The sequence below is a fragment of the Scyliorhinus canicula genome, chromosome 22 (genome assembly GCF_902713615.1).
Source record: "Scyliorhinus canicula chromosome 22, sScyCan1.1, whole genome shotgun sequence".
Lineage (NCBI taxonomy): Eukaryota > Metazoa > Chordata > Chondrichthyes > Carcharhiniformes > Scyliorhinidae > Scyliorhinus > Scyliorhinus canicula.
In genome coordinates, this window is record NC_052167.1 from 21993642 (window position 1) to 22017438 (window position 23797).

At 50.1% G+C, this 23797-nt stretch overlaps 1 protein-coding gene across 1 annotated transcript in view; it reads left to right on the forward strand.

The window, feature by feature from the left end:
* Positions 1-23797, forward strand: part of LOC119956125 — a 96338-nt gene that overhangs the window by 17222 nt on the left and 55319 nt on the right. Inside the window, exons 2-6 of the mRNA XM_038783016.1 lie at positions 9138-9262; positions 13473-13613; positions 16169-16229; positions 16521-16680; positions 21526-21723. Of these exons, the coding sequence (XP_038638944.1) occupies positions 9142-9262; positions 13473-13613; positions 16169-16229; positions 16521-16680; positions 21526-21723 (681 nt within the window). The 5' untranslated portion in view covers positions 9138-9141. The remainder of the gene's footprint in view (positions 1-9137; positions 9263-13472; positions 13614-16168; positions 16230-16520; positions 16681-21525; positions 21724-23797) is intronic.

Consider the following 23797-nt stretch of genomic DNA (forward strand, 5'->3'; position numbering starts at 1 on the left):
AAAGTCGTGCATTTTTATGGCGCCTGTCCCAGAAGGACCAACGCAAATTCAAAATTGTCAAAAGGTGCTGCCCTTGCCACCAGCACTACTGGGATTTTTTTTTTTTTTGCGTTGCTGGTTTAGCACAGTGGGCTAAATAGCTGGCACGGTAGCATGGTGGTTAGCATAAATGCTTCACAGCTCCAGGGTCCCAGGTTCGATTCCCGGCTGGGCCACTGTCTGTGCGGAGTCTGCACGTCCTCCCCGTGTGTGCGTGGGTTTCCTCCGGGTGCTCCGGTTTCCTCCCACAGTCCAAAGATGTGCGGGTTAGGTGGATTGGCTATGCTAAATTGCCTGTAGTGTCCTAAAAAGTAAGGTTAAGGGGGGTTGTTGGGTTACGGGTATAGGGTGGATACGTGGGTTTGAGTAGGGTGATCATGGCTCGGCACAACATCGAGGGCCGAAGGGCCTGTTCTGTGCTGTACTGTTCTATGTGATACAGAACAAGGCCAACAGCGCCGGTTCAATTCCTGTACCAGCCTCCCCAAATAGGTGCCCGAGTGTGGCGACTGGGAGCTTTTCACAGTAACTTCATTGTGACAATAAGCGATTATTATAATAATAATAATTATTAAATGTATTCTTTCGTGTGATCTTGGCACCGCTGGTAAGGTCAGCATTTGTTGCTCTTCCCTAATTGCCCCGGCAGGCGCCGTAGAATCCATCCAGCGCAGAAGGAGGCCATTCGGCCCATTGAGTGTGCAATGCCCCTCCGAAAAAGCACCCTACCTAGGCTCACTCCCCTACCTTATCCCCGTAACCCCACCTAACCGGTACATCTTTGGATCATGGGAGGAAACCGGAGCACCCGGAGGAAACCCACGCAGACACGGGGGAATGTGCAAACTCCAGACAGTCACCCAAGGCCAGAATTGAATCAGGGCCCCCTGGTGCTATGAGGCAACAGTGCTAACCACCGTGCCACCCTAGGTTCAATTACATTGTTGTGGGTCTGGACCAATGTTGGGAAACCTAGGCCAGTGAGTGATCCTCCTTCATCTCAGGGGGCCACAAGATTGAAATAGGGCTTGGTCACTAACAGTGACCCCTATGAGTAATATTAAATACATTTGATACAGGCTGAATATTTCATAAATTCTAGAAAATGCTTAATCATTTATATATGAATAGAACTGTCTTCAACTTTGAATGGTTAAAAACAAAATAAATATTGACAAAATAAATATATTTTAAAAAAAGACACGGATGGAAATCAGCGGAATGTGGTAACCCTGCGTGTGGGCAATAGTGATCATAATGTCTCGTGGGGCTGCACTCAGAACCCTGATGGGCCACATGTGGTCCCCAGAGCACAGGTTGCCCAGCACTGGTCTGGTGTCACCTGGAGGCCAGGTAGGGCCAGCAGGCTCCCCCTCTGTGTGAATTAGGTGTGTTTTTAAGGCAAGGATTATTCATTTCTGAAGCTAGCCTTTTCTTTTACAATTGTAGATTATTAATCCGCTGCTGTGGTGGGGTTTGAACCCTCAGAGAACCTCTGGATTACTCGTCCAGCGATGTTACCTACACACCGCTGTCTCCCCTCTCCATGTGTGTAAGACCAGTTCTACCAGGAGCAGCCATTCCAGCTTTTACTGCCTGTTGTGTTTGGTCCTTTATAATTCAGGAAGGAAATCACCAAACACTTCGACTTGTCCAAACCAGAATCTTTTATTGAGTCTCGTGTGATAAGATAGGAGTCTGATACAGAGCATGTTATCATGGAGTCTGCTAACTACTCCTCAGAACTTGCACCGAGCACTGACCATTCACATGTGTGTCTTATTACCCTCTCAATCTTCTTCTCAATCCTCGGGATGTGTCTCACAGGTCACGTGACCCTAGTATGGAGACCGCATGGGGGAGTGCTGCAACACTGCAGCTTGCCTTCATTGGCCGGGGCATTGAGTATAAGAATTGGCAAGTCATGTTGCAGCTGTATAAAACCTTAATTAGGCCACACTTGGAGTATAGTGTTCAATTCTGGTCGCCACACTACCAGAAGGATGTGGAGGCGTTAGAGAGGGTGCAGAAGAGATTTACCAGGATGTTGCCTGGTATGGAGGGTATTAGCTATGAGGAGCGGTTGAATAAAGTCGGTTTGTTCTCACTGGAACGACGGAGGTTGAGCGGCGACCTGATAGAGGTCTACAAAACTGATGGGCATAGACAGAGTGGATAGTCAGAGGCTTTTCCCCAGGCTAGAGGGGTCAATTACTAGGGGGCACAGGTTTAAGGTTCAAGGGTCAAGGTTTAGAGGCGATGTACGAGGCAAGTTTTTTACACAGAGGGTAGTGGGTGCCTGGATCTCGCTGCCGGAGGAGGTGGTGGAAGTAGGGACGATAGTGACATTTAAGGGGCATCTTGACAAATACATGAATAGGATGGGAATAGAGGGATGCGGACCCAGGAAGTGCAGAAGATTGTAGTTTAGTCGGGCAGCATGGTCGGCACGGGCTTGGAGGGCCGAAACGGCCTGTTCCTGTGCTGTACTTTTCTTTGTTCTTTGTTCTTTGAGAGAGCGGTAGCGTGGAGGGAGCGCTGCAGCACTGGGGGAGCACCGCAGTACTGGAGGAGCGCTACACTGCTGGCGACGTCATCTTTTGCATGAGTTAACAAACTGAGGCCCTATCTGCCCCTGCAGATGGGTGTAAGAGATCCCAATGCACTATTTTGAGGATCAACAGTTATCCCTGGTCTTCGGGACAATATTTATCCTCAATCAGTAATACAGAAACATATCCTAGGGTCATAATCATATTGCTGTCTGTAGGAATCTTGCTGTGTGTGAACTGTTGTCATGTTTCCTGTATTACAAGTGACTACACTTCAGAAAGCATTTCCTTGGCGTTAAGGTGCTTTGGGATGTCTGGTGGTTGAGAGAAGAGGGATATAAATGCCAGTCTGTCTTTTATTTATTTTTTGCTCCTTTATTGGTGATGCACCGTCAATTACCACAAAGACCAGAATAGTGGAACAATCGAGGCTTTATTGAGCAAGATGTTGGGCAGAAATCTCCCCCCCCCCCCCCAACCCGCCATGCCGGGTGGGAGAATCGCTGGGGCGCTGAGCCAGTCCCGCCGCACCGCCCCGACACCCGCACGCGATTCTCCCACCCCCCCCACCCCCCCCCCCACAACCGGCGCGGCGAGATTCACGGCTGGCCGCTGGGAGAATCGCCGCTCGCCGTTGGTAACGAGCAGCCTGCCCAACACAACAGGTTCCCGCCGACGCCGTCCACACCTGGTTGGTGCCGGCGGGAACAGCGCGGGAATGCTGGAGGGGGGGGGATTGCTGCACCGGGGGGGGGGCCTCAAAAGGGGTCTGGGGCCAGCCTCTCTGAATGAGGACCTCCTTTCCTCCGCCGCCCCTCAAGATCCATCCGATATTTCTTGCGGGGCGGCCGCGGGGAGGACAGCAACCGCGCATGAACGGATTGGCGCTGCCAACCTGCGCATGCGCGGGTGATGTCATTTACGCGGTGCCGCTTTTACGCAGCACCAAGGCCGGACGTGCGTAAATGACGCGGCGCTGCTCCTAGCCCCCAGGGAGTGGGAGAATAGGGGGCAGGGAGCGGTCTCCGACGCCGGAGTGAAACACTCCGGTTTTCACTCCGGCGTCGGGACTTAGTCTCCCGATGGGAGAATTGCGGCCGTTGTGCCTCCTGTAGCTGGAAGCAGAATGGCTGCAGCATCGGAGAGCACACACTTTTATACACTGCCTGGTGGGCGGAGCCAGCAGGCAGAGATACACCGTTGTACCCTTAATATATGGGCAGTGCCGTAATACATATAAAATGCCACTAGTGGTGACTAACACAATTGGCACCTTACTCTCCCACTTTTATCTTTAACCTTTTCCTGGATCACCTCAACAGGTGCCTGAATGAAATACTGAGTGTCGATTTCAATAGTAACCTCAGCTGCTTGTAAATTCTCGCTGTTTGGTCTCACTCACATTTGGGTCTAACATTATGATCTGAGGATCTCGGTGAGAAAGTGTTAGTTTTTTAAAAAAATATTTTTATTCTCCATTTTCACATTTTCTTCAGAATTTACACCCCACCAACAAACAGTAAATGGAAAACCAAGAAATCCCCTTTAGCACACAACCCCCACATACACACCCAAGCCCCAAAGAACCATCATTGCAAATGAAAGTTCCAACTTTTCCCTTGTCCAAATATATACAGCGTCGACTCATTTAGTACATACACCAACATACAGTGAAAAAAATAAAGTTACATGAGGCTACATCGGTACACGACCAATTCTCAATTCTGCCACAGTCCTTCTGCCTTCACAAACTCCTCCGCCTCTTCCGCCGTCACAAAATAAAAGTCCTTGGATTTGTAGGTCACCCTCAACTTAGCTGGATATACTATGCTGCACTGCACCTTGCTGATGTACAGTGCCTTCTTCACCCGGCTGAAGGCAGCCCGCCTCCTCGCCAGCTCCACAATAAAGTCCTGGTATATGCGTATACCAGCTCCAGCCCACTGCACCACCCGCCTCTGCTTTGCCCGGCACAGGACCTTCTCCTTCACGCTGTACCTACGGAAACACACAGTTACTACTCTTGGCGGCTGACTCGCCTTTGGTATCGGCCTCCACGACCAATGAGCCCGATCCAGTTCGTATCGGCAGGGATCGCCCCCCTCCCCCAATAGCTCTGCCAACATCATGGCAAAATACTCCATCAGCCTCGGGCCTTCCACCCCTTCGGGCAGACCCACAATCCTCTGATTCTGCCGCCTGGATCGGTTTTCCAGGTCTTCCATTTTGCCTCGCAGACCCTTGTTGGTCTCTATCACCTTCCGCAGCTTCTTCTTCAGCGAGGTGAGTTGATCACTGTGCTGCGATAATGCCTCTTCCACTTCCTTCAGTGTCTCACCTTGCTCCCGCACCTCCGCCACTGCGCTCGATCCCGCCGTCCTCACCGGGGCAATTGCCTCCTCCACCAGCACTTTCAATACCGCCCCCATCTCCTTCCTCATCGCCTCCATGTGCTTTGTGAACTGTTTTTCACGTTCCACAGCCATCACCGTGGTTATTTCTTCTGCTGTGAGCGATGCGGCCTTCCCGAATGCTCCAGCCTCCGCATTCCTTACAGTTCCTGCGCTGACTCACCGGCGGACTTCCATTATCCCCCTTTTTCACTGCCGTTGTTTTCCCAAACTTGGACATTTCTCCTTCCTGTGCTTTCTCACAGCCTTTACAGCCTCCGTTGCACCCCCGGGGCCGGGTGTTAAAACTCCGAAATTCCTATTCCCGAGCGGGAGCCCTCCAGTGTGACTCCCGCCCGCCGACACCGGAAGTCACCAGAAGTGTTGTTTTATTTACTCATGGGATGTGCGTGCTGTTGGAGAGGACTGCATTTACAGCCCATCCCTCGTTTAGAGGGCATTTAAAAGTCAACCACATTCCTGTGGGTCTGGAATTACATGTAGGCCTGACCGGGTTAGGATGGCAGATTTCCTTCCCTGAAGGAGCGTTCATGAACCAGATGGGTTCTTACAACATTCGGCAATGGTTTCATGGTCATCACTACACTTTTTAATCCCGGATTTCGATTGAATTCCAATTTCACCATCTGTGCTGGTGGGATTCGAACCCGGGAGCATTACCCCAGAGGATTACCTGTCCAGTGACAGTGCAGGGGTACGGGGAAAAGGCAGGGGAATGGGCACTAAACCATGATGCTCGTTTGGGGAGCTGGTGCAGACACGATGGGCTGAATGGCCTCCTTCTGCACCGCAACAATTCTGTGATCCTGTGATCTTCCGTTGGAGCGTGTGAAGATCTGGCATTGGTGAGCATGAGATGAAGCTGTACTCTGACACCTTTTACAATAATCAGACTGAAGGATAACGTTTCCCTCTTTCCATCTTCAGTTACTAAAGTCTGAAGTGAAGGCTTGTTAAGGGAGGTTGATAGGGCCCAGATCATATTCCAGTCGTTCTAATCCAGCCTCTGCCAATGAGACGATTGTGCAGTTGGCACCTCGACTTTCCCCTTCTCAATGGCTCCCAATTAACATTTCAACATCAGGATGTTCACAGATGCCTTATTGGAACGTAATGATATTCCTGGGACAACATCGGAGCAGCTGGCTTAATCCTCACCATTTGCAATGTCTCCAATAAAAGGCAGGAGTTAGAGGCCTCAAGTGTTGGGTTCTGTCCTCAAGTACAAATCAGCCATCGTTCCTGCTGCTGCTGATGGCCCACAATCCCCTACAGGGAGCTGGTAAGGACGGGGTGTCCCCTGTTAACAAAATAATTTGTGGCCTAGCCGCCTCACCATCATGACCAGCGTCTACAATGAGGGGGGTATTGTCGGGGTGGATGCGCAGAAGGTGTTTTTCTAGTTGGAGAATCTACAACTGGGGGCGGGGGGGGTTACTGTTAAAAAATACGGGGTCGCCCATTTAAGACGGAGATGGAGAGAATTGTTTTCTCTCAGACGGCTGTGGGTCTCTGGAACTCTCTTCCTCAAAAAGGGGTGGCAGCAGAGTCTTTGAACGTTCAGAGTTGGATGGATTCCTGAGAAGCAAGGAAGGGAGCGTTTATCAGGAGGAGATGGAAGGTAGAGTTGAGGTAATAATCAGACCCGCTGTGATCATTCATTCTATGAATTCTTTAATTGTGCTATCGAATTCCATCTGATTTATGCAGTCTATATTAAAATCCTTTGATTATTGCCGTACTTTTCTGTAAAGCTCCCATTGTTTCTTCCTTTGCATCTTACCGTGCCCTTACTGTTCGGGGGGCCTGTACACCACTCCCACGTGACCATTAGGGGCCGGTTTAGCACACTGGGCTACATCGCTGGCTTTTAAAGCAGACCAAGGCAGGCCAGCAGCACGGTTCGATTCCCGTACCAGGCTCCCCGAACAGGCGCTGGAATGTGGCGACTAGGGGCTTTTCATAGTAACTTCAACTTGTGACAATAAGCGATTTACAGTTTTCATTTTTTCATTTCCATTTCATTTCTCGTCTCCACACAAACCATTTCCATATCCCGAATTTAGGTCATTCCTCTCTAATGTACTAACACCATCGTTCATTGACAGAGCCACCCCCCCCCCCAACTTTTACCCAGCTTCCTAAATATAAAGTCGTCAATATTCAAATCTCAGTCTATATCATCCTGCTGCCATGTCTCTGTAATGGCTATCATTTTCGTGTTTATTTATTTCCATTTGACTGCCCAGTTCCAGAATCACAGAATCAGAATCACAGGATAATACAGCACAGAAGAGGCCCTTCAGCCCATCGAGTCTGCGCCGATGCATGAAAAACACCTGACTTGCCTCCCTAATCACATTTGCCAGCACCTGGTCTATAGCCTCGAATGTTTTACTTTTTAAAGGATGTGAGGCAACAGTACGGTTATGCACATGCAACCTCTCTCTCCAGCTCCCTCCAGCCAGTCTGCCCTCACATGACTCTAACATTCACTTATATAGTAGTGAGACACCTAGTGGTCAGTCAGTAAATTGCAACACAACCACGCTATCACTGTACCTTTGTTTTAAAAAAATTAATTTAGGGGATGTGGGCGTCGCTGGTTAGGCCAGCATTTATTACTCATCCCTAGTTGCCCTTCAGAAGGCGGTGGTGAGTTGCCTTCTTGAGCCACTGCAGTCCTTCAGCTGTAGGTACACCCACTGTGCTGTTAGGGAGGGAGTTCCAGGAGTTTGTCCCAGTGACAGTGAAGGAACGGTGATATAGGGGCTGGTTTAGCACAGTGGGCTAAACAGCTGGTTTGTAATGCAGAACAAGGCAGCAGCACGGTTCAATTCCCGTACTGGCCTCCCCGAACAGGCGCCGGAATGTGACGACTAGGGGCTTTTCACAGTAACTTAATTGAAGCCTACTTGTGACAATAAGCGATTATTATTATTATATTTCCAAGTCAGGATGGTGACATGGAGTAACATGGAGGGGAACCTCCAGGTGATGGGGTTCCCAGATATCTGCTGGTCTTGTCCTTCTAGATGGTAGCGGTCGTGCGTTTGAAAGGTGCTGTCTGAGGGACCTTGGTGAGTTCCTACAGTGAATCTTGTCGATGGTACACACGGCTGCCACTGTGTCGGTGGTGGAGGGTTTGAATGTATGTGGAAGGAGGAGCAATCAAGCGGACTGCTTTGTCCTGGATGGTATTGAGCTTTTTGAGTGTTGTTGGAGCTGAATTCATCCAGGCAAGTGGAGAGTATTCCATTGCACCCCTGACTTGTGCCTTGTAGATGGTGGACAGGCTTTGGGGGGGGGTGTCAGCAGGTGAGTTACTCTCCGCAGGATTCCCAGCCTTTGACCTGCCCTGGTAGCCACAGTATTAATGTAGCTGGGTCCAGTTCAGTTTCCGGTCAATGGTAACCCCCAGGATGTTGATTACAGAACATAGAACAGTACAGCACAGAACAGGCCCTTCGGCCCTCAATGTTGTGCTGAGCCTTGTCCAAAATCAAGATCTGGAGGATTCAGTGATGGTAATGCCATCAAATGTTTCTTGGAACTTCCCAGTGTCATTCCATTCATTAAATGCTTCCTTGGCACAGTATTCCTTCCAAAGTGTTACACCCCACACATTTCAGGGTTAAATTTCATCTACCACTTAACCGCCCATTTGACCATCCATGTATCCTGTAATCCAAGACACTCAACCTCACTGTTAACCATTCGGCCAATCTTTGTATCATCCGCATACTTACCTGTTTCAAATGCTACGTGCGTTCAGGGACAGAGAGCCTTTGGTTTTAGACTGGAATCACAGATTGGCTCAGCGGGCTCAGTTCATCCAGTTGTCTTCCCTAAAGGACATTGGTGGATGGTTGAGGGAGAGCAATCGGGTGGCTTTCAATCCGATGTTTCCTTGGCCAAGTTTGACCGGAAGTCACTGGCCTTCATGGAATCCACACCAAAATGTTGAGGGCCTCCCCGAGATATCTCTCTTCCTCAAACCCGATGATCAGGAATTTATTTTGATCTGTGGCGGGAATTCAGAAGTATTCAGTTCGCTGCAGAGCAATCTGGGAGATGCAAATTAAATCCCATCTTTCTCTTTCAATGTTCTAATCAATCCGTTTTGTTTCTTCAGTGAAATGGCTGCAGCATACGTCGAGGAGATTGAGGACAAGATTAGGAGAAAGGTTCTATCGAAAAGGATCCGGATTTCGGAGTATTTTGGAGATTACGACAAGTTACATTCTGATTATATCACACGTAAGTGAGAAAGACGTTGGGCGGGATTCTCCGCCACCCGGCGGGGTGGGCCGTAACGTCGGCGAGGAGTGGCGTGGACCACTCCGGCGTCGGGCCGCCCGTAAGGCGCGGAATCCTCCGCACCTTCAGGGGCTAGGCCGGCGCCGGCGGGCGCCGCACCATCTGGAGCGGAAGGGCTTGGCGCCACACCGACCAGCACGGCGCGATTCCGGCCCCCCGCTAAAACCCTGGCGCCGGAGAATTCGGCAGCTGACTATGGGGGGAGGGGTTTGGTGGTGGTCGAGTGACTTAACTGTTAATGTCACTCGGCAATTTATGGGAGGGTTCTGGAGGATAACTTGTCCACGTTGGGGATTAAGGCTAAGTGTGAGGAGGAGTTGGGGGCAGCATTGAAGGAGGGATTGTGGTGTGAGGTGCTGTGGAGGGTGAATTCCTCTGCCCCGTGTGCCAGGCTGGGGCAGATACAGCTGAAGGTGGAGTACAGGGCGTACCTGACGAAGTCGAGGATGAGCCGGTTGTTTGAGGTGGTTGAGGACATTTGTGAGCGGTGCGGGTGGGAGGGGGGGGGGGGGGGGGGGGCCTGCGAATCATGTACATATGTTCTGGTCCTGCCCAAAGTTGGAAAGGTTTCGGAGGTCAGTCATCAGCACAATCGCGGCGGTTTTATACGTAGATGTGGAGCCCGGTCCCCTGGAGGCCATATTCGGGGTGTCGGGCTGGCCGGAGTTGCAGACGGGTACGGGGGCAGATGTTTTAGCCTTCGCCTCGCTGATTGCTCGCAGGCAGGTCCTGTGCCTCGGCGTGGCGGGGGCGTGGCCGGGGGGGGGGGGGGGGGGGGGGGGGGGGTGGGGGGGGGGGGGGGGGAGAGACCTATTGGAGTTCTTAGCCATGGAGAAAGTGAAATTTGTCCGGCCGGGCGGAAGGGAGGGAGGGGGGCGGCCTGCGATTGATGGGTTCCAAAAGAATTGGGATTTGTTCATTCTGCTGGTTACTGTCCACTGTTCTGTAAAGCAAGGGGGGAGCAGGGAGGGATAGAGGGGGATGGGGAGCCATCTTGTGTAGTGGGGGCGTTCTGTGTTATTGTAAAATATTAAAAGTCACTCGACTCGTAATCCAGGGGCGCAGGTTAATGGTTCAAATCCCATCATCGCCAGTGGAATTTCAGCTGAATGAGTAAAATCTGAAATGGCGAACCAGCATCTGTCACCGATTGTTGTACAAATCCGTCTTGTTAACTAATGTCCTTCAGAGAAGGAAATCTGCCGTCCTTACCCGTCTGGCCTACATGTGACTCTACATGTGGTCTGGCCTACATGTGACTCCAAACCCACAGCAATGTGGTTGATTCTCAAATACCCTCTGAAATGGGCCGAACAAGCCACTCAGTTCAAGGGCAATTGGGGGTGGGCAACAAATGCTGGGCCTTGCCCATATCCGGTGAAAAAGATATTTAGTTGTCACTGAACCGCTTGTGTTCCTTTGGGCTGAGTAACAGATCAAGCAACAGGTCGAAAGTTAGCCCGCGGAGGGTCCGAGAATTGTACACGCGCATCCTCAGTACAAAGCTGGATTCCCACAAAACAGCCTCTTCTCGGTTTTTAAACACCCGTACGTACCCTGATCCATCTCCTCCTCTTCTCTCTCTCGAGGACAGATTCCTCAAGTAATAAGAATAAACTTTATTAGTGTCACAAGTAGGTTTACATTAACATGAAGTTACTGTGAAAAGCCCCTAGTCGCCACACTCCGGCGCCCGTTCGGGTACACAGAGGGAGAATTCAGAATGTCCAATTCACCTAACAAGCACACCTTTCGGGGCTTGTGGGAGGAAAACGGGGCACCCGGAGGAAACCCGCGCAGACACGGGGAGGACGTGCAGACTCCGCACAGACAGTCACCCAAGCCGGGAATCCAACATATAAGCCCACACATCCTCCGAGCTGGTCAGTGAGACGTTATAGACCCAATATGTTCTCTGTGCTTCCTCAGCTTGAATGTTTTGATCGCATCTTCAGATTTTTCCAGAGTTCCAGAATATTTTACTCGATTTGAAGATGGACAGTCAGATGTGGGTGCTTGGTTTTATAAAGACGGTCGATGTGATGAGAATTTTGCCACGGAGGGAGGGGCGATAGTTTGATATTTGTGCATTTCATTAATAATCACCTCTGATCATCTGACAACCAACTCAAAACCATTGAACTTTTCATCATCCCTTTCTCCTGCATGTGGTTGAATCGGCTTCTCCTTAACTGCGTCTATGTTGACAGGAATGTGGCCAGGATCTGAACATTGGAGCTGTGAAGAAAGGTCGGACAGGCTAGAGTTGCTCTTTTCAGTACAGAGGAGATTGAAGAGTGACTTGAATGAAGTGTACAGAATTATGTGGGGCCTAGAGAGAGCAGACAGCAAAAACCCGTTTCTCTAGCAGAGAGTTCAATTACCAAGGGGCACAGATTTAAGTGATTGGTAGAACGATTTAAAAAAAAATAATTTTTACGGGATGTGGACATGGTTGGTTCGGCCAGCATTTGTTCCCAACCCTAATTGCCCTTGTGAAGGTGGTGGTGAACTGCCTTCTTGAACTGCTACCATCCATGTGGTACACCCACTGTTTTTGTTGGGAGGGAGTTCCAGGGTTTTCACCCAGCGACAGCGAAGGAACGGCCGATATATTTCCCAGTCAGGGCGGTGAGTGACTTGGAGGGGAACCCCCAGATGGTGGGGTCCCCAGGTATCTGCTGCCCTTGTCCTTCTAGCTGGTAGTGGTCATGAGTTTGGAAGGTGTTGCCAAAGGAGCCTTGGTAAGTTCCTGAAGTGCCTCTTGTAGCTGGTACACACAGGTGCCACTGTGCGTTGGTGGTGGAGGGAGCGAATGCTTGTGCAAGGGGTAGCGATCAAGCGGGCTGCTTTGTCCTGGATGGGATTGAGCTTCTTGAAATGAAAATCGCTTATTGTCACAAGTAGGCTTCAAATGAAGTTACTGTGAAAAGCCCCTAGTCGCCTGTTCCCGCGCCTGTTCGGGGAGGCTGGTACGGGAATTGAACCGTGCTGCTGGGCCTGCCCTGGTCTGCTTTCAAAGCCAGCTATTTAGCCCTGTGCTAAACCAGCCCGAGTGTTGTTGGAGCTGCACTCATCAAGGCAAGTGGGGAGTATTCCATTAGACTCCTGACTTGTGCCTTGTAGATGATGCACAGGCTTTGGGGAGTCAGGAGGTGAGTTACTTGCCCCAGGATTCCCAGCCTCTGCTCTTGTAGCCGCAGTATTTATAAGGCTGGGTCCAGTTCAATTTCTGGTCAATGCTATCCCCCAGGATGTTGATAGAGGAGGGGGATTCAGCGATGGTTATGCCATTGAATGTCAAAGAGTGATGGTTAATTCCTGTCTTGTAGGAGATGGTCATTGCCTGGCACTTGTGTGGCGTGAACGTAACTTGCCACTTGTCAGCCCAAGTTGGGCAGCAGGGTAGCATGGTGGTTAGCATAAATGCTTCACAGCTCCAGGGTCCCAGGTTCGATTCCCGGTTGGGTCACTGTCTGTGTGTGGAGTCTGCATGTCCTCCCCCTGTGTGCGTGGGTTTCCTCCGGGTGCTCCGGTTTCCTCCCACAGTCCAAAGATGTGCAGGTTAGGTGGATTGGCCATGCTAAATTGCCCGTAGTGTCCTAATAAAAGTAAGGTTAAGGGCGGGGTTGTTGGGTTACGGGTATAGGGTGGATACGTGGGTTTGAGTATGGTGATCATGGCTCGGCACAACATTGAGGGCCGAAGGGCCTGTTCTGTGCTGTACTGTTCTATGTTCTATGTTCTAAGTCTGGATATTGTCCAGGTCTTGCTGCATTTGCATGTGGACTGCTCCAGTATCTGAGGATTCGCGAACGGTGCTGAACATTGTGCAGTCTTCAGCGAACATCCCCACACCTGACCTTATGTTGGAAGGAAGGTGATTGATGAAGCAGCTGAAGATGGTTGGGCCTAGATTAGAGGGGGCATGGGAAAAATATTGTTGGACCAACTAGTATCTCAGCTGAGAGCAACAGGCCTGGCGTAGGCCAGGATGGAAGTCGGGGTTGACTGGTGTCCATGATTTGGTGCCACCCTCACAGAAAGCTCGCAGAAGACTCCTCTGTGTAACTGTTGACGGAAAATTCATTTCCATCCGCGGTGAGCACGCGTAACATTCATTTTACCCCCTTTTTTTTTTGTCTTACAGGATCTCAGTTTCTACGATGCTTGGATCAAACTGTGGGGATCCATTTCAGCCAAGAGGAAATGAATTGCCTACTTAATAAATACGATTTAAAGTGCAATGGGACTGTCAACTACAAACACTTCATCAATGTCATTGAAAAACGTAGGTGAAGGGTCAACAGAGGCCAGGTGGTAGATGGGAGATCGGGGGGGGGGGGGGGGGGGGGGCTGGAAGAATTCCATAAAGTGGGATGGACGTCAGCTGAACCTCCTGAAGTAAAGCCCTGGACTTTGGGACTTCCTTGTTGGAACGCTCACTTATCCGCGCTCAAAGGAGCCGTTTGCCTTATTCCTTTGCATTTTGCAAAGTGGCAGGCGATAGCGTGGTACTCGCCTGTTTTGCCACATTTCGAGCATTTGGTTCTGATGGATTTGACCTGATGGTTTATTGTCATATGCTTATTAAAAGGTCCCATGCTGGGGAGGACGGAATCACAGATCCTGCAGTGGGGCAGCACGGTAGCATGGTGGTTAGCATAAATGCTTCACAGCTCCAGGGTCCCAGGTTCGGTTCCCGGCTGGGTCACTGTCTGTGCGGAGTCTGCACGTCCTCCCCGTGTGTGCGTGGGTTTCCTCCGGGTGCTCCGGTTTCCTCCCACAGTCCAAAGATGTGCGGGTTAGGTGGATTGGCCATGCTAAATTGCCCGTAGTGTCCTAAAAAGTAAGGTTAAGGGGGGGTTGTTGGGTTACGGTATAGGGTGGATACGTGGGTTTGCGTAGGGTGATCATGGCTCGGCACAACATGAAGGGCCGAAGGGCCTGTTCTGTGCTGTACTGTTCTATGTTCTATGTTAAACCTTCGTAGGCCCGAGCACCAATTGCAGGCCCAATTGTTCACTTGTCCACAGTTTTAAAAAAAAGATTATGAGGACCCAATTCTTTTTTCTTTTCCAATTAAGAGGCAATTTAGCGTGGCCAATCCACCTACCCTACACATCTTTGGGTTGTGGGGGTGAGACTCACGCAAACACGGGGAGAATGTGCAAACTCCACACGGACAGTGACCCGGGGCCGGGATCAAATCCAAGTCCACGGCGCCGTGAGGCAGCCGTGCTCTGTGCCACCGTGCCGCAGATCTTGGGCGAAATTCTCCGACCCCCAGCAGGGGGCGCCTAAAATCCCGCCCACGCCGTGGCAGAGATTCTCCGCCACCCAGGAAGTGGCGGGGGCGGGATTCTCGCCACTCCGATCGGAGAGCGGCCAGCCCCGCTGCCGGGGGCGCCGGTTTTTTGCGCCGGTCTTCTGGTGGCAACCGCTCCGGCGCGGGGCTGGCCCCCAAAGGTGGGGAGAATTCCCCGCTTTTGGGGAGGCGCGACCCCTGAGTGGTTGGCGCCACTCCCCTACACCGGGACCCTCCGTCACGCCGGGGAGGGGAGAATGCCGCCCCCGATTTGCAGTTTTAACAGTTCACCAAAATAGAAGAGGAGTTTAGTAAATTCCAGAACAAAAAAGGAAAACTTTATTTATACTGGAAGTAAATATCGCCCTGCAGTCTCTGAGCTTCTTTACCCATGGGGCTTCAATCTTACTCAACAAAGTCACACTTCAGATGAGTTGGATGTGCTCTGTTTTTAAGACAACCTGGATTAAAGGCATACTCTAAATGCTGAGCAGGCTGGCCTGACAATGGACTATCACTATTCCTTATTTTTTCCCAAGGGGCAATTTAGCGTGACCAATCCACCTAGCCTGCACATCTTTTGGGTTCTGGGGTTGAGACCCACGGGGAGAATGTGTAAACTCACCATGGACAGTGAACATAGAACATACAGTGCAGAAGGAGGCTATTCGGCCCATCGAGTCTGCACCGACCCACTTAAGCCCTCACTTCCACCCTATCCCCGTAACCCAATAACCCCTCCTAATCTTTTTGGACACTAAGGGCAATTTATCATGGCCAATCCACCTAACCTGCACGTCTTTGGACTGTGGGAGGAAACCGGAGCACCCGGAGGAAACCCACGCAGACACGGGGAGAACGTACAGACTCCGCACAGACAGTGACCCAGCGGGGAATCGAACCTGGGACCCTGGCGCTGTGAAGCCACAGTGCTACCGTGCTGACCCGGGGCCAGGATCGAACCCAGGTCCTCAGCGCCGTAAGGCAGCAGTGCTAACCACTGTGCCGCCCTTTGCTCCCCATTTGTGCTCAAAGACAATTAATGTCCATTAATGTTTCTTTCAACTTTAACAATATTATTGACAAAATATTAACATCCACTTCTTAATTATTCTACTTCCTTTCTTTAAAACTTATTTTCTCTGTACCCCTTCTAGTCCTCTCTCTCCTACAATGCAGAAAGAGGCCATTTGGCCATTTGTGTCTATACCGACCTTCCGAAAGAGCACGCCAGCCAGGCCCACTATCCCATCCCTTCCCTTAACCTATGGAGTAATTTAGCATGGCCAATCCACCTAACCTGCACATCTTTGGACTGTGGGAGGAAACCGGAGCACCCGGAGGAAACCCACGCAGACACGGGGAGAACGTGCAGACTCCGCACAGACAGTCACCTGAGGCTGGAATTGAACCCGGGACCCTGACGCTGTGAGGCAGCAGTGCTAATTACCGTGCCGCCCACGTATGGTGCCAATTTATAGGGTTTGAGATAAATGACGTTGTCCCTGCATTAATTCCATATCTATTTTATTCAATAGGTTTCGATCCCAATAGTGTGAAGGAAGATCCAAGTCTACAGGTAGTGGAAGCACCAACATTGTGAGTAGCCCCAGTCATTATTACAGCAATCACTCTTCCAGTGCGTATGATCTGCAATCCTTAATCCTGGATTAAATTGAACCACCACCCTTTCGCTTTGCAATCCCAAATGAAAGGGAGCCTGGACCAAATTCACGGCAATGGCCATGATGGAAGAGAGTTCAATCGTGGGCGCAAAGAAAAATTAATGCGTTTCTTTTTACAGCGAACGTGTTTCAATTTGAGCCCAAAACGGAATTCATAGAATCTAACTTTTGAAACTAATGCCCGATGGGGTTGTTATCTTTGCAGCCTTGGAGCGATCAACCCTGAAGATGACACAGGCACCATGAGGTGCGTTGAGACCCTCATGAAGCAGCTGTCCATCCATTATAAATACCACGGGACTGACATACTGCCGCCGTTTCGTGACTTAGACAAGCTCAACATTGGAACACTGACAGACAGTCAGGTAAGATGAACGGCTCCCCATCACCTCCGTTGGCTCCTGTCAGCCACCCAGGCCCCAGGGCCTGAAACTCCCGCTCTGAAGCCCCCGCACTCCGAGTCCTTGAGATGCTCTTCAAAACCCACCTGCAAGTTTAATATACCTATTCGGCCAATCTTTCTCTATTCCTGACAATGGGGCCACCATATTGCACCATTTAGGCAGGCATGGTTTCAGAAGAGCTCATTAACCTAAGCTGGATAGGAGCAATTGGATTCTGTTTTCTGCACTCTATCTCAACTCACTCTTGTTTAGTGAGTTAACAGCTGCTAATTTGGGGGCGGCACGGTTGCAGAGTGGTTAGCACTGCTGCCTCACAGCACAAGAGACTTGGGTCGATTCCGGCCTTGGGTGACTGTCTGTGTAGAGTTTGCACTTTCTCCCCCCCATGTCTGTGTGGGTTTCCTCCGGGTGCTCCGGTTTCCTCCCACAGTCCAAAGATGTGCACGTTAGGTGGATTGGCCATGATAAATTGCCCCGAGTGTCCAAATGATTACAAAGAACAAAGAACAAAGAAAATTACAGCACAGGAACAGGCCCTTCGGCCCTCCCAGCCTGCGCCGATCCAGATCCTTTATCTAAACCTGTCTCCTATTTTCCAAGGTCTACTTCCCTCTGTTCCCGCCCGTTCATATACCTGTCCAGATGCATCTTAAATGATGCTATCGTGCCCGCCTCTACCACCTCCGCTGGTAAAGCGTTGCAGGCACCCACCACCCTCTGCGTAAAAAACTTTCCACGCACGTCTCCCTTAAACTTTCCCCCTCGCACCTTGAAATCGTGACCCCTTGTAACTGACACCCCCACTCTTGGGAAAAGCTTGTTGCTATGGGTGGGTGGGTTTACAGGGTTTCGGTGATGGGGCTGGGGAGTGGGCATGGGAAGGGTGTTCTTTTGGAGGGTTGGGGGCAGACCCAATGGGCCGAATGGCCTCCTCTTGCACTGTCGGGATTCTATGGCTGAAAATTCTTCCAACGCACTGGCAGGTGGTAAGAATGGGAGAGGTTCTGAACCAACTTAGTAATGGAAGAACATTTGCGCCTTCACTACTCAGAGCTTTGGCCTACAACATGCATGTAAAAGTGCACGTTGCTATAGCAACACACTCCCGCCGCCACCATATTGCACCATTTAGGCAGGCATGGTTGCATGAATGGTGAACTTGCGAAAAAAAAAAACGAATCCGATATGAAACTAGGTCAAAGGTTACCAACGCTTATTTTAAAATAAACTCTCGTGCAGTTCTTTATTTTCAAATTCATTTTCTCGAGTTAAGGGGCAAGTTTAGCGCGGCCGATGCACCTACCCTGCACACCTTTGTGGGTTGTGGGGGGGGGGGTGAGACCCACGCAGGCACGGGGAGAATGTGCAAACTCCACACGGACGGTGACCCGGGGCCGGGATCGAACCCGGGGACCTCAGTGCTGTGAGGCAGCAGTGCTAACCACTGCGCCACCGTGACACCCCCCCCCCCCCCCCCCCCCCCCCAGTTTTATTTAATATATCCATGCTCCAAGACTGCAACCTTCTGGTAACAGCAGTGGCTCGGTGACACTGGATTGCCATGCCAACATATGTATATTCATTTACATTCATCCTGCGTGAAGAAAGTAAGATAATTATACGTAGCAAACCTGTGCCACTTAGTGCCATGCCAACCAATAAACTGAGCTGTGATTTGTTGTCAGTTCTAAACAGCATTTCAATTCCAGCACCATTAAAACACACCGTGATTCTCTGCCTAGTTGTCAGTGTGACATTATTTGAAGAGTGTAGGTCTTCTGTGTGGTCACTTTGGGTTTGTGAACTTTTATTGATCAGCTCCGTCAGGTTGTGGAATTAAACTGAGTCCTCATCGGCAAGAAGGTGGATGTGATTACCCGATACCATTGGCAGTTGAAAACCTCATCAAGAGAAAGAGCGTAGAGGAGAAAGATGGAGAGATGGGCTGAGGGGGGAATGAATTCATTCCATAGGCCTTGGCCTGATTATATTCTGGTGCTTGTGGTTTCGCTACCTGCCTGTTTTGGCAGACTTACTTTTACTTCATGAAGCAACTGTGCTTTACAAGGTGAGCAGTTTAATGCGTGCCGCATTGTGCTGGTTCAGCACAGCGGGCTAAACAGCTGGCTTGTAATGCAGAACAAGGCCAGCAGCGCGGGTTCAATTCCCGTACCATCTTCCCCGAACAGGTGCCGTAATGTGGCGACTAGGGGCTTTTCACAGTAACTTCATTGAGGCCTACTTGTGACAATAAGCGATTATTATTATTTTGTTCAGTTCAGTTGCATCGGATGATGTGCGTGAGTGTTGGGGCTATTTGAATCCAGCTTGTACATTATTCCATTGAATAGTGGGATGCATTCAGATCGCCGATTTATCGCTGGTACGGAGGCAGACTGGTTCAGTTCACCTACCGCAGAGAGCAAACCCAAACGAGGGTCAGCCGTGACCACGCTGAGGGCAGGATGGGCTTTGCATCAACCAAGTTACTCGCAAACTACAAAACCGAAACAGCCCCTTCGGCCGACCAGTCTCTGCTGGTGTTCATTTTCCACACAGCTGTTATCTCACCTGTTCCTCCATCTCTGATAAATTCATTTTCCTTTCCTTAAACCACCTACCTGCCCTTCACGCTTCATTCACCAACCCCAATAAGCATCTCTGGCTAGGCCCAGCTGTTTGTTGCCCATCCCTAATTGCCCTTCAGAAGGTGGTGGCAATTGCCTTCTTGAACCGCCGCAGTCCACATGGTGTAGGTACACCCACCGTGCTGTTTGGGAGGGAGTTCCAGGATCTTGACCCAGCGACAGTGAAGAAACGGCCGATATATTTCCCAGTCAGGATGGTGTGTGGCTCGGAGGGGTGGTATCTGCTTGTGGTAGTATGACTAGGGGTATTACGGTACCTTAGAAATGACCTGCTATTGGTGCAGAGGACTCGCTGCCCATTGGCCCGGGTAAGTCAGCCGATTGGCTGAGAGGTAGGTAGCTCCGCCTACAAGGCGGGATATAAGAACCCGTGCTTCCCGGCAGTCGGCCATTCTTCTGTACGTCTGCTGCCGGGCACACATCTTGTGCATTAAAGCCTATCGTTTGGATCTCATCTTTGTCTCGTGTCCAATTGATGGTGCATCACTGCTGATGTATCTATCTCAGGCCCAGTTACCTAACTCCCAGCATGTTGATGGTGGGGGATTCAGTGATGGCAATGCCCTTGAGCACTAGGGGGAAATATTTGGGTTCTCAGGGCAGCATGGTAGCACAGTGGTTAGCACTGCTGACTCACGCCACCAAGGTCCCAGGTTCGATCCCAAAGATGTGCAGGGTAGGTGGATTGGCTGCACTAAATTGCCCCTTAATTGGAAAAAATGAATTGGGTACTCTAAATTTAAAATATATATATATTTGGGTTCTCTTATTTGGATTTGGGTTTATTATCACGTGTACCGAGGTACAATGAAAAGTATTGTTCTGCGTACAGTCCAGACACATCGCTCCATACATGAAGAAACACATAGGGCATATGATAAATAGACAATGTAAATACATAGACAGAGGCACTGGGTGAAGCATACGGAGTGTAGTATTATTCAGTAGAGAAGATGCGAAGAGAGATCAGTTCAGTCCATAAGAGGGTCATTCAGGAGTCTGGTAACAGTGGGGAAGAAGCTGTTTTTGAGTCTGTTCGTGCGTGTTCTCAGACTTTTGTATCTCCTGCCCGATGGAAGAAGTTGGAAGAGAGAATAACCCGGGTGGGAGGGGTCTTTGATTATACTGCCCGTTTTCCCAAGGCAGACAAAGTCTTTTTTTTTAATTTAGAGTGCCCAATTCATTTTTTCCAATGAAGGGGCAATTTAGCATGGCCAATCCACCTACCCTGCACATCTTTGGGCTGTGGGAGCGAAACCATCGCAAACACGGGGAGAATGTGCAAACTCCACACGGACCCAGAGCCGGGATCGAACCTGGGACCTCGGCGCGTGAGGCAGCAGGGCTAACCCACTGCGCCACCGTGCTGTCCTGGTGTAGACAGAATCAATGGATGGGAGCCGTTTGGAGATGGTCAATACTTGCCTCTTCATGTGGTACAAATGTTAATTGATAATCATATGGCCAAAACATCCCACGAATTACTTTTGAAACCCACGGTTATGTGAAGAGGTCCAAGATGACCGTTCTGGTCGCCTCATTATAGGAAGGACGTGGAAGCTTTGGAACGGGTGCAGAGGAGATTTACCAGGATGTTGCCTGGTATGGAGGGAAAATCTTATGAGGAAAGGCTGATGGACTTGAGGTTGTTTTCGTTAGAGAGAAGAAGGTTAAGAGGTGACTTAATAGAGGCATACAAAATGATCAGAGGGTTAGATAGGGTGGACAGCGAGAGCCTTCTCCCGCGGATGGAGGTGGCTAGCACGAGGGGACATAGCCTTAAATTGAGGGGTAATAGATATAGGACAGAGGTCAGAGGTGGGTTTTTTACGCAAAGAGTGGTGAGGCCGTGGAATGCCCTACCTGCAACAGTAGTGAACTCGCCAACATTGAGGGCATTTAAAAGTTTATTGGATAAGCATATGGATGATAATGGGATAGGGTAGGTTAGATGGCCTTTAGTTTTTTTCCATGTCGGTGCAACATCGAGGGCCGAAGGGCCTGTACTGCGCTGTATCGTTCTATGTTCTATGTTCTATGTTCTATGCCGCGGTGCGACAGTACGACACCACTTTTTTTTTCATGTATTTGGTTGGCTTCCTAATGTAATCTAGCTATTAATATGCAACCTGAAACTTTTCTTCTGTTTCTCCTGCAGTTCCACCGCGCTATAATACGTCCTGTTGGTCTGACAGATGAGATGGTGTCAGTAATTGCCTCTCACTATGCAGTCCCAGAGAAGCCTGGTTTCATCAACTACCTTAACTTTTGCAACGACATTCTCGCTCGAATCAAAGCCCTGCAGACTGATCGTCCCAATAGGCCTCCGATTCCCTATGGCTACTGGCCGTACGAGGTACGTGGTATAGGGGAGGCAGTGGTATTGCAGTAATCCAAAGACCCAGAGTCACGATCGGGGAGAACCCAGGTTCAAATCCCACCAGGGCAGAAGGCGGAATTTGAATTCAATAAAAATCTGGAATTACGTCCATGAAAAATAATTAATTGTGTCCATGAAACCGTGTCGATTGTCGCAAAAACCCATCTGGTTCACTAATGTCCTTTAGGGAAGGAAATCTGCCGTCCTTACCCGGTCTGGCCTACATGTGACTCCAGACCCACAGCAATGCGGTTGACTCTTAAAATGCCGTCAGGGATGGGCAATCAATGGTGACCCAGCCAGCTACGCCCACATCCCGTGAACAAATATTAAAAAATTAAATAACGCAAAGGCTTGTGTTTGGCTTCAACATTTCATTGAGTTTTGATGACTTATGTTTCTGCGGTTGACACTCCCAAGTTCCCCACGAAGCCCGTCAGCATTGACAGGAATGGCTGAGAGGAGCTTACCATCAAGCGTTCAAAATGGCGACCAGCTGTCCATGAAGCGGCGCCTCCCTTTGAGTCGCAGAGACTGAACGATGTGAAATAAAGAATGGAAAGCAACTCTTTCTTTCTGAGTCCCTCATGTGGCCAAAGATCTGTGGGACGAGAATCAGTCACCATGGCCAGAAACCCGTGACCCCTGAGTAGATGTCATCCTCGAATCAAGGGGCGGCCGAGACTGGTGTCGACATGGATAGATAGAATTTACAGTGCAGAAGGAGGCCATTCGGCCCATCAAGTCTGCACCGGCTCTTGGAAAGAGCACCCTACCCAAGGTCAACACCTCCACCTTATCCCCATAACCCAGTAACCCCACCCAACACTAAGGGCAATTTTGGTCACTAAGGGCAATTTATCATGGTCAATCCACCTAACCTGCACATCTTTGGACTGTGGGAGGAAACCGGAGCACCCGGAGGAAACCCACGCACACACGGGGAGAACGTGCAGACTCCGCACAGACAGTGACCCAAGTCGGAATCGAACCTGGGATGCTGGAGCTGTGAAGCGATTGTGCTATCCACAATGCTACCGTGCTGCTTTTGTTGTCCGAATTTTGGCCGGAATTCTCTGGCCATTGGGGTTCTCTGTTCCCGCCGGTAGTGCAGGTTTCCCGGCGGCTTGGGATGGCTTCAATGGGAAATCCCATCGGCAGGCAGCGGGAGTACAGAATTCCTTCACCAGCGAACACCATGCCGGCGAGAAACACACGGTAGGGTACTGGATAATCCCGCCCTTTGGTGTTTGGGATTCAGTGTTTGAGTTCTGCCATTTCTCTGGGATTTTTGATGTTTGTTTCAACCGTTCTTCGGATAAAAATTCGGATTTTCCTCGGCTGCTTCCCACTTCTGTTCAGTTTTTAAAAGCGGGGGTAGTTTGGCCTCAAGATGTTTGATGGTTGTCACAGGGGATAATGGGTTATGTCGCATAGTCACCTCAGCAGCAAGGTCTGTGCCAGAAATCCGGGAAAAGAGGAGCTGGAATTGGGAGCCAGAATTCCCCGCCTGACTGAAATCTTAAAAAGATCTGATAGAATGCGAGCGTAGCTGAAGGTTTGTCAGAGTTAATCCAATCTGGTACCGGATTCTGGGGTGATTTATGGGGCGTGTGAATGGGCTTTAACCCGCGTCTAACATGTTGTTCCCTGATCTGAGGCACTTGTTAATATGTGGAGAGAGAAACACCCCCTCCACACCTTATCATTGGTGAAGGGATGGTGTTGAAGGCTTTTACTCTGTAGCTAATCTATGCTCATTTATCCTGACGACATTTAAGAAGCATTTCGAAGATTTTGAAATGCCGTAGCGTACACGGCTATGGACCGAGTGCTGGGAAATGGGATTAGAATAGATGGGCGCTTGAGGGCCAACACAGACAAGATGGGCTGAAGGGCCTCCTTCTGTGTGTAAAACTCTCTGAATCTACGACTAATACCTGCGATCCCTTGCAAACAGTAAAACGTTGCGCTGAAGTGAGCTTAGAACCGTCACCATAAAAACAAAGCTCAAAAATATACCAGCACTGGCAGTGAGTGAAGGCAGGGA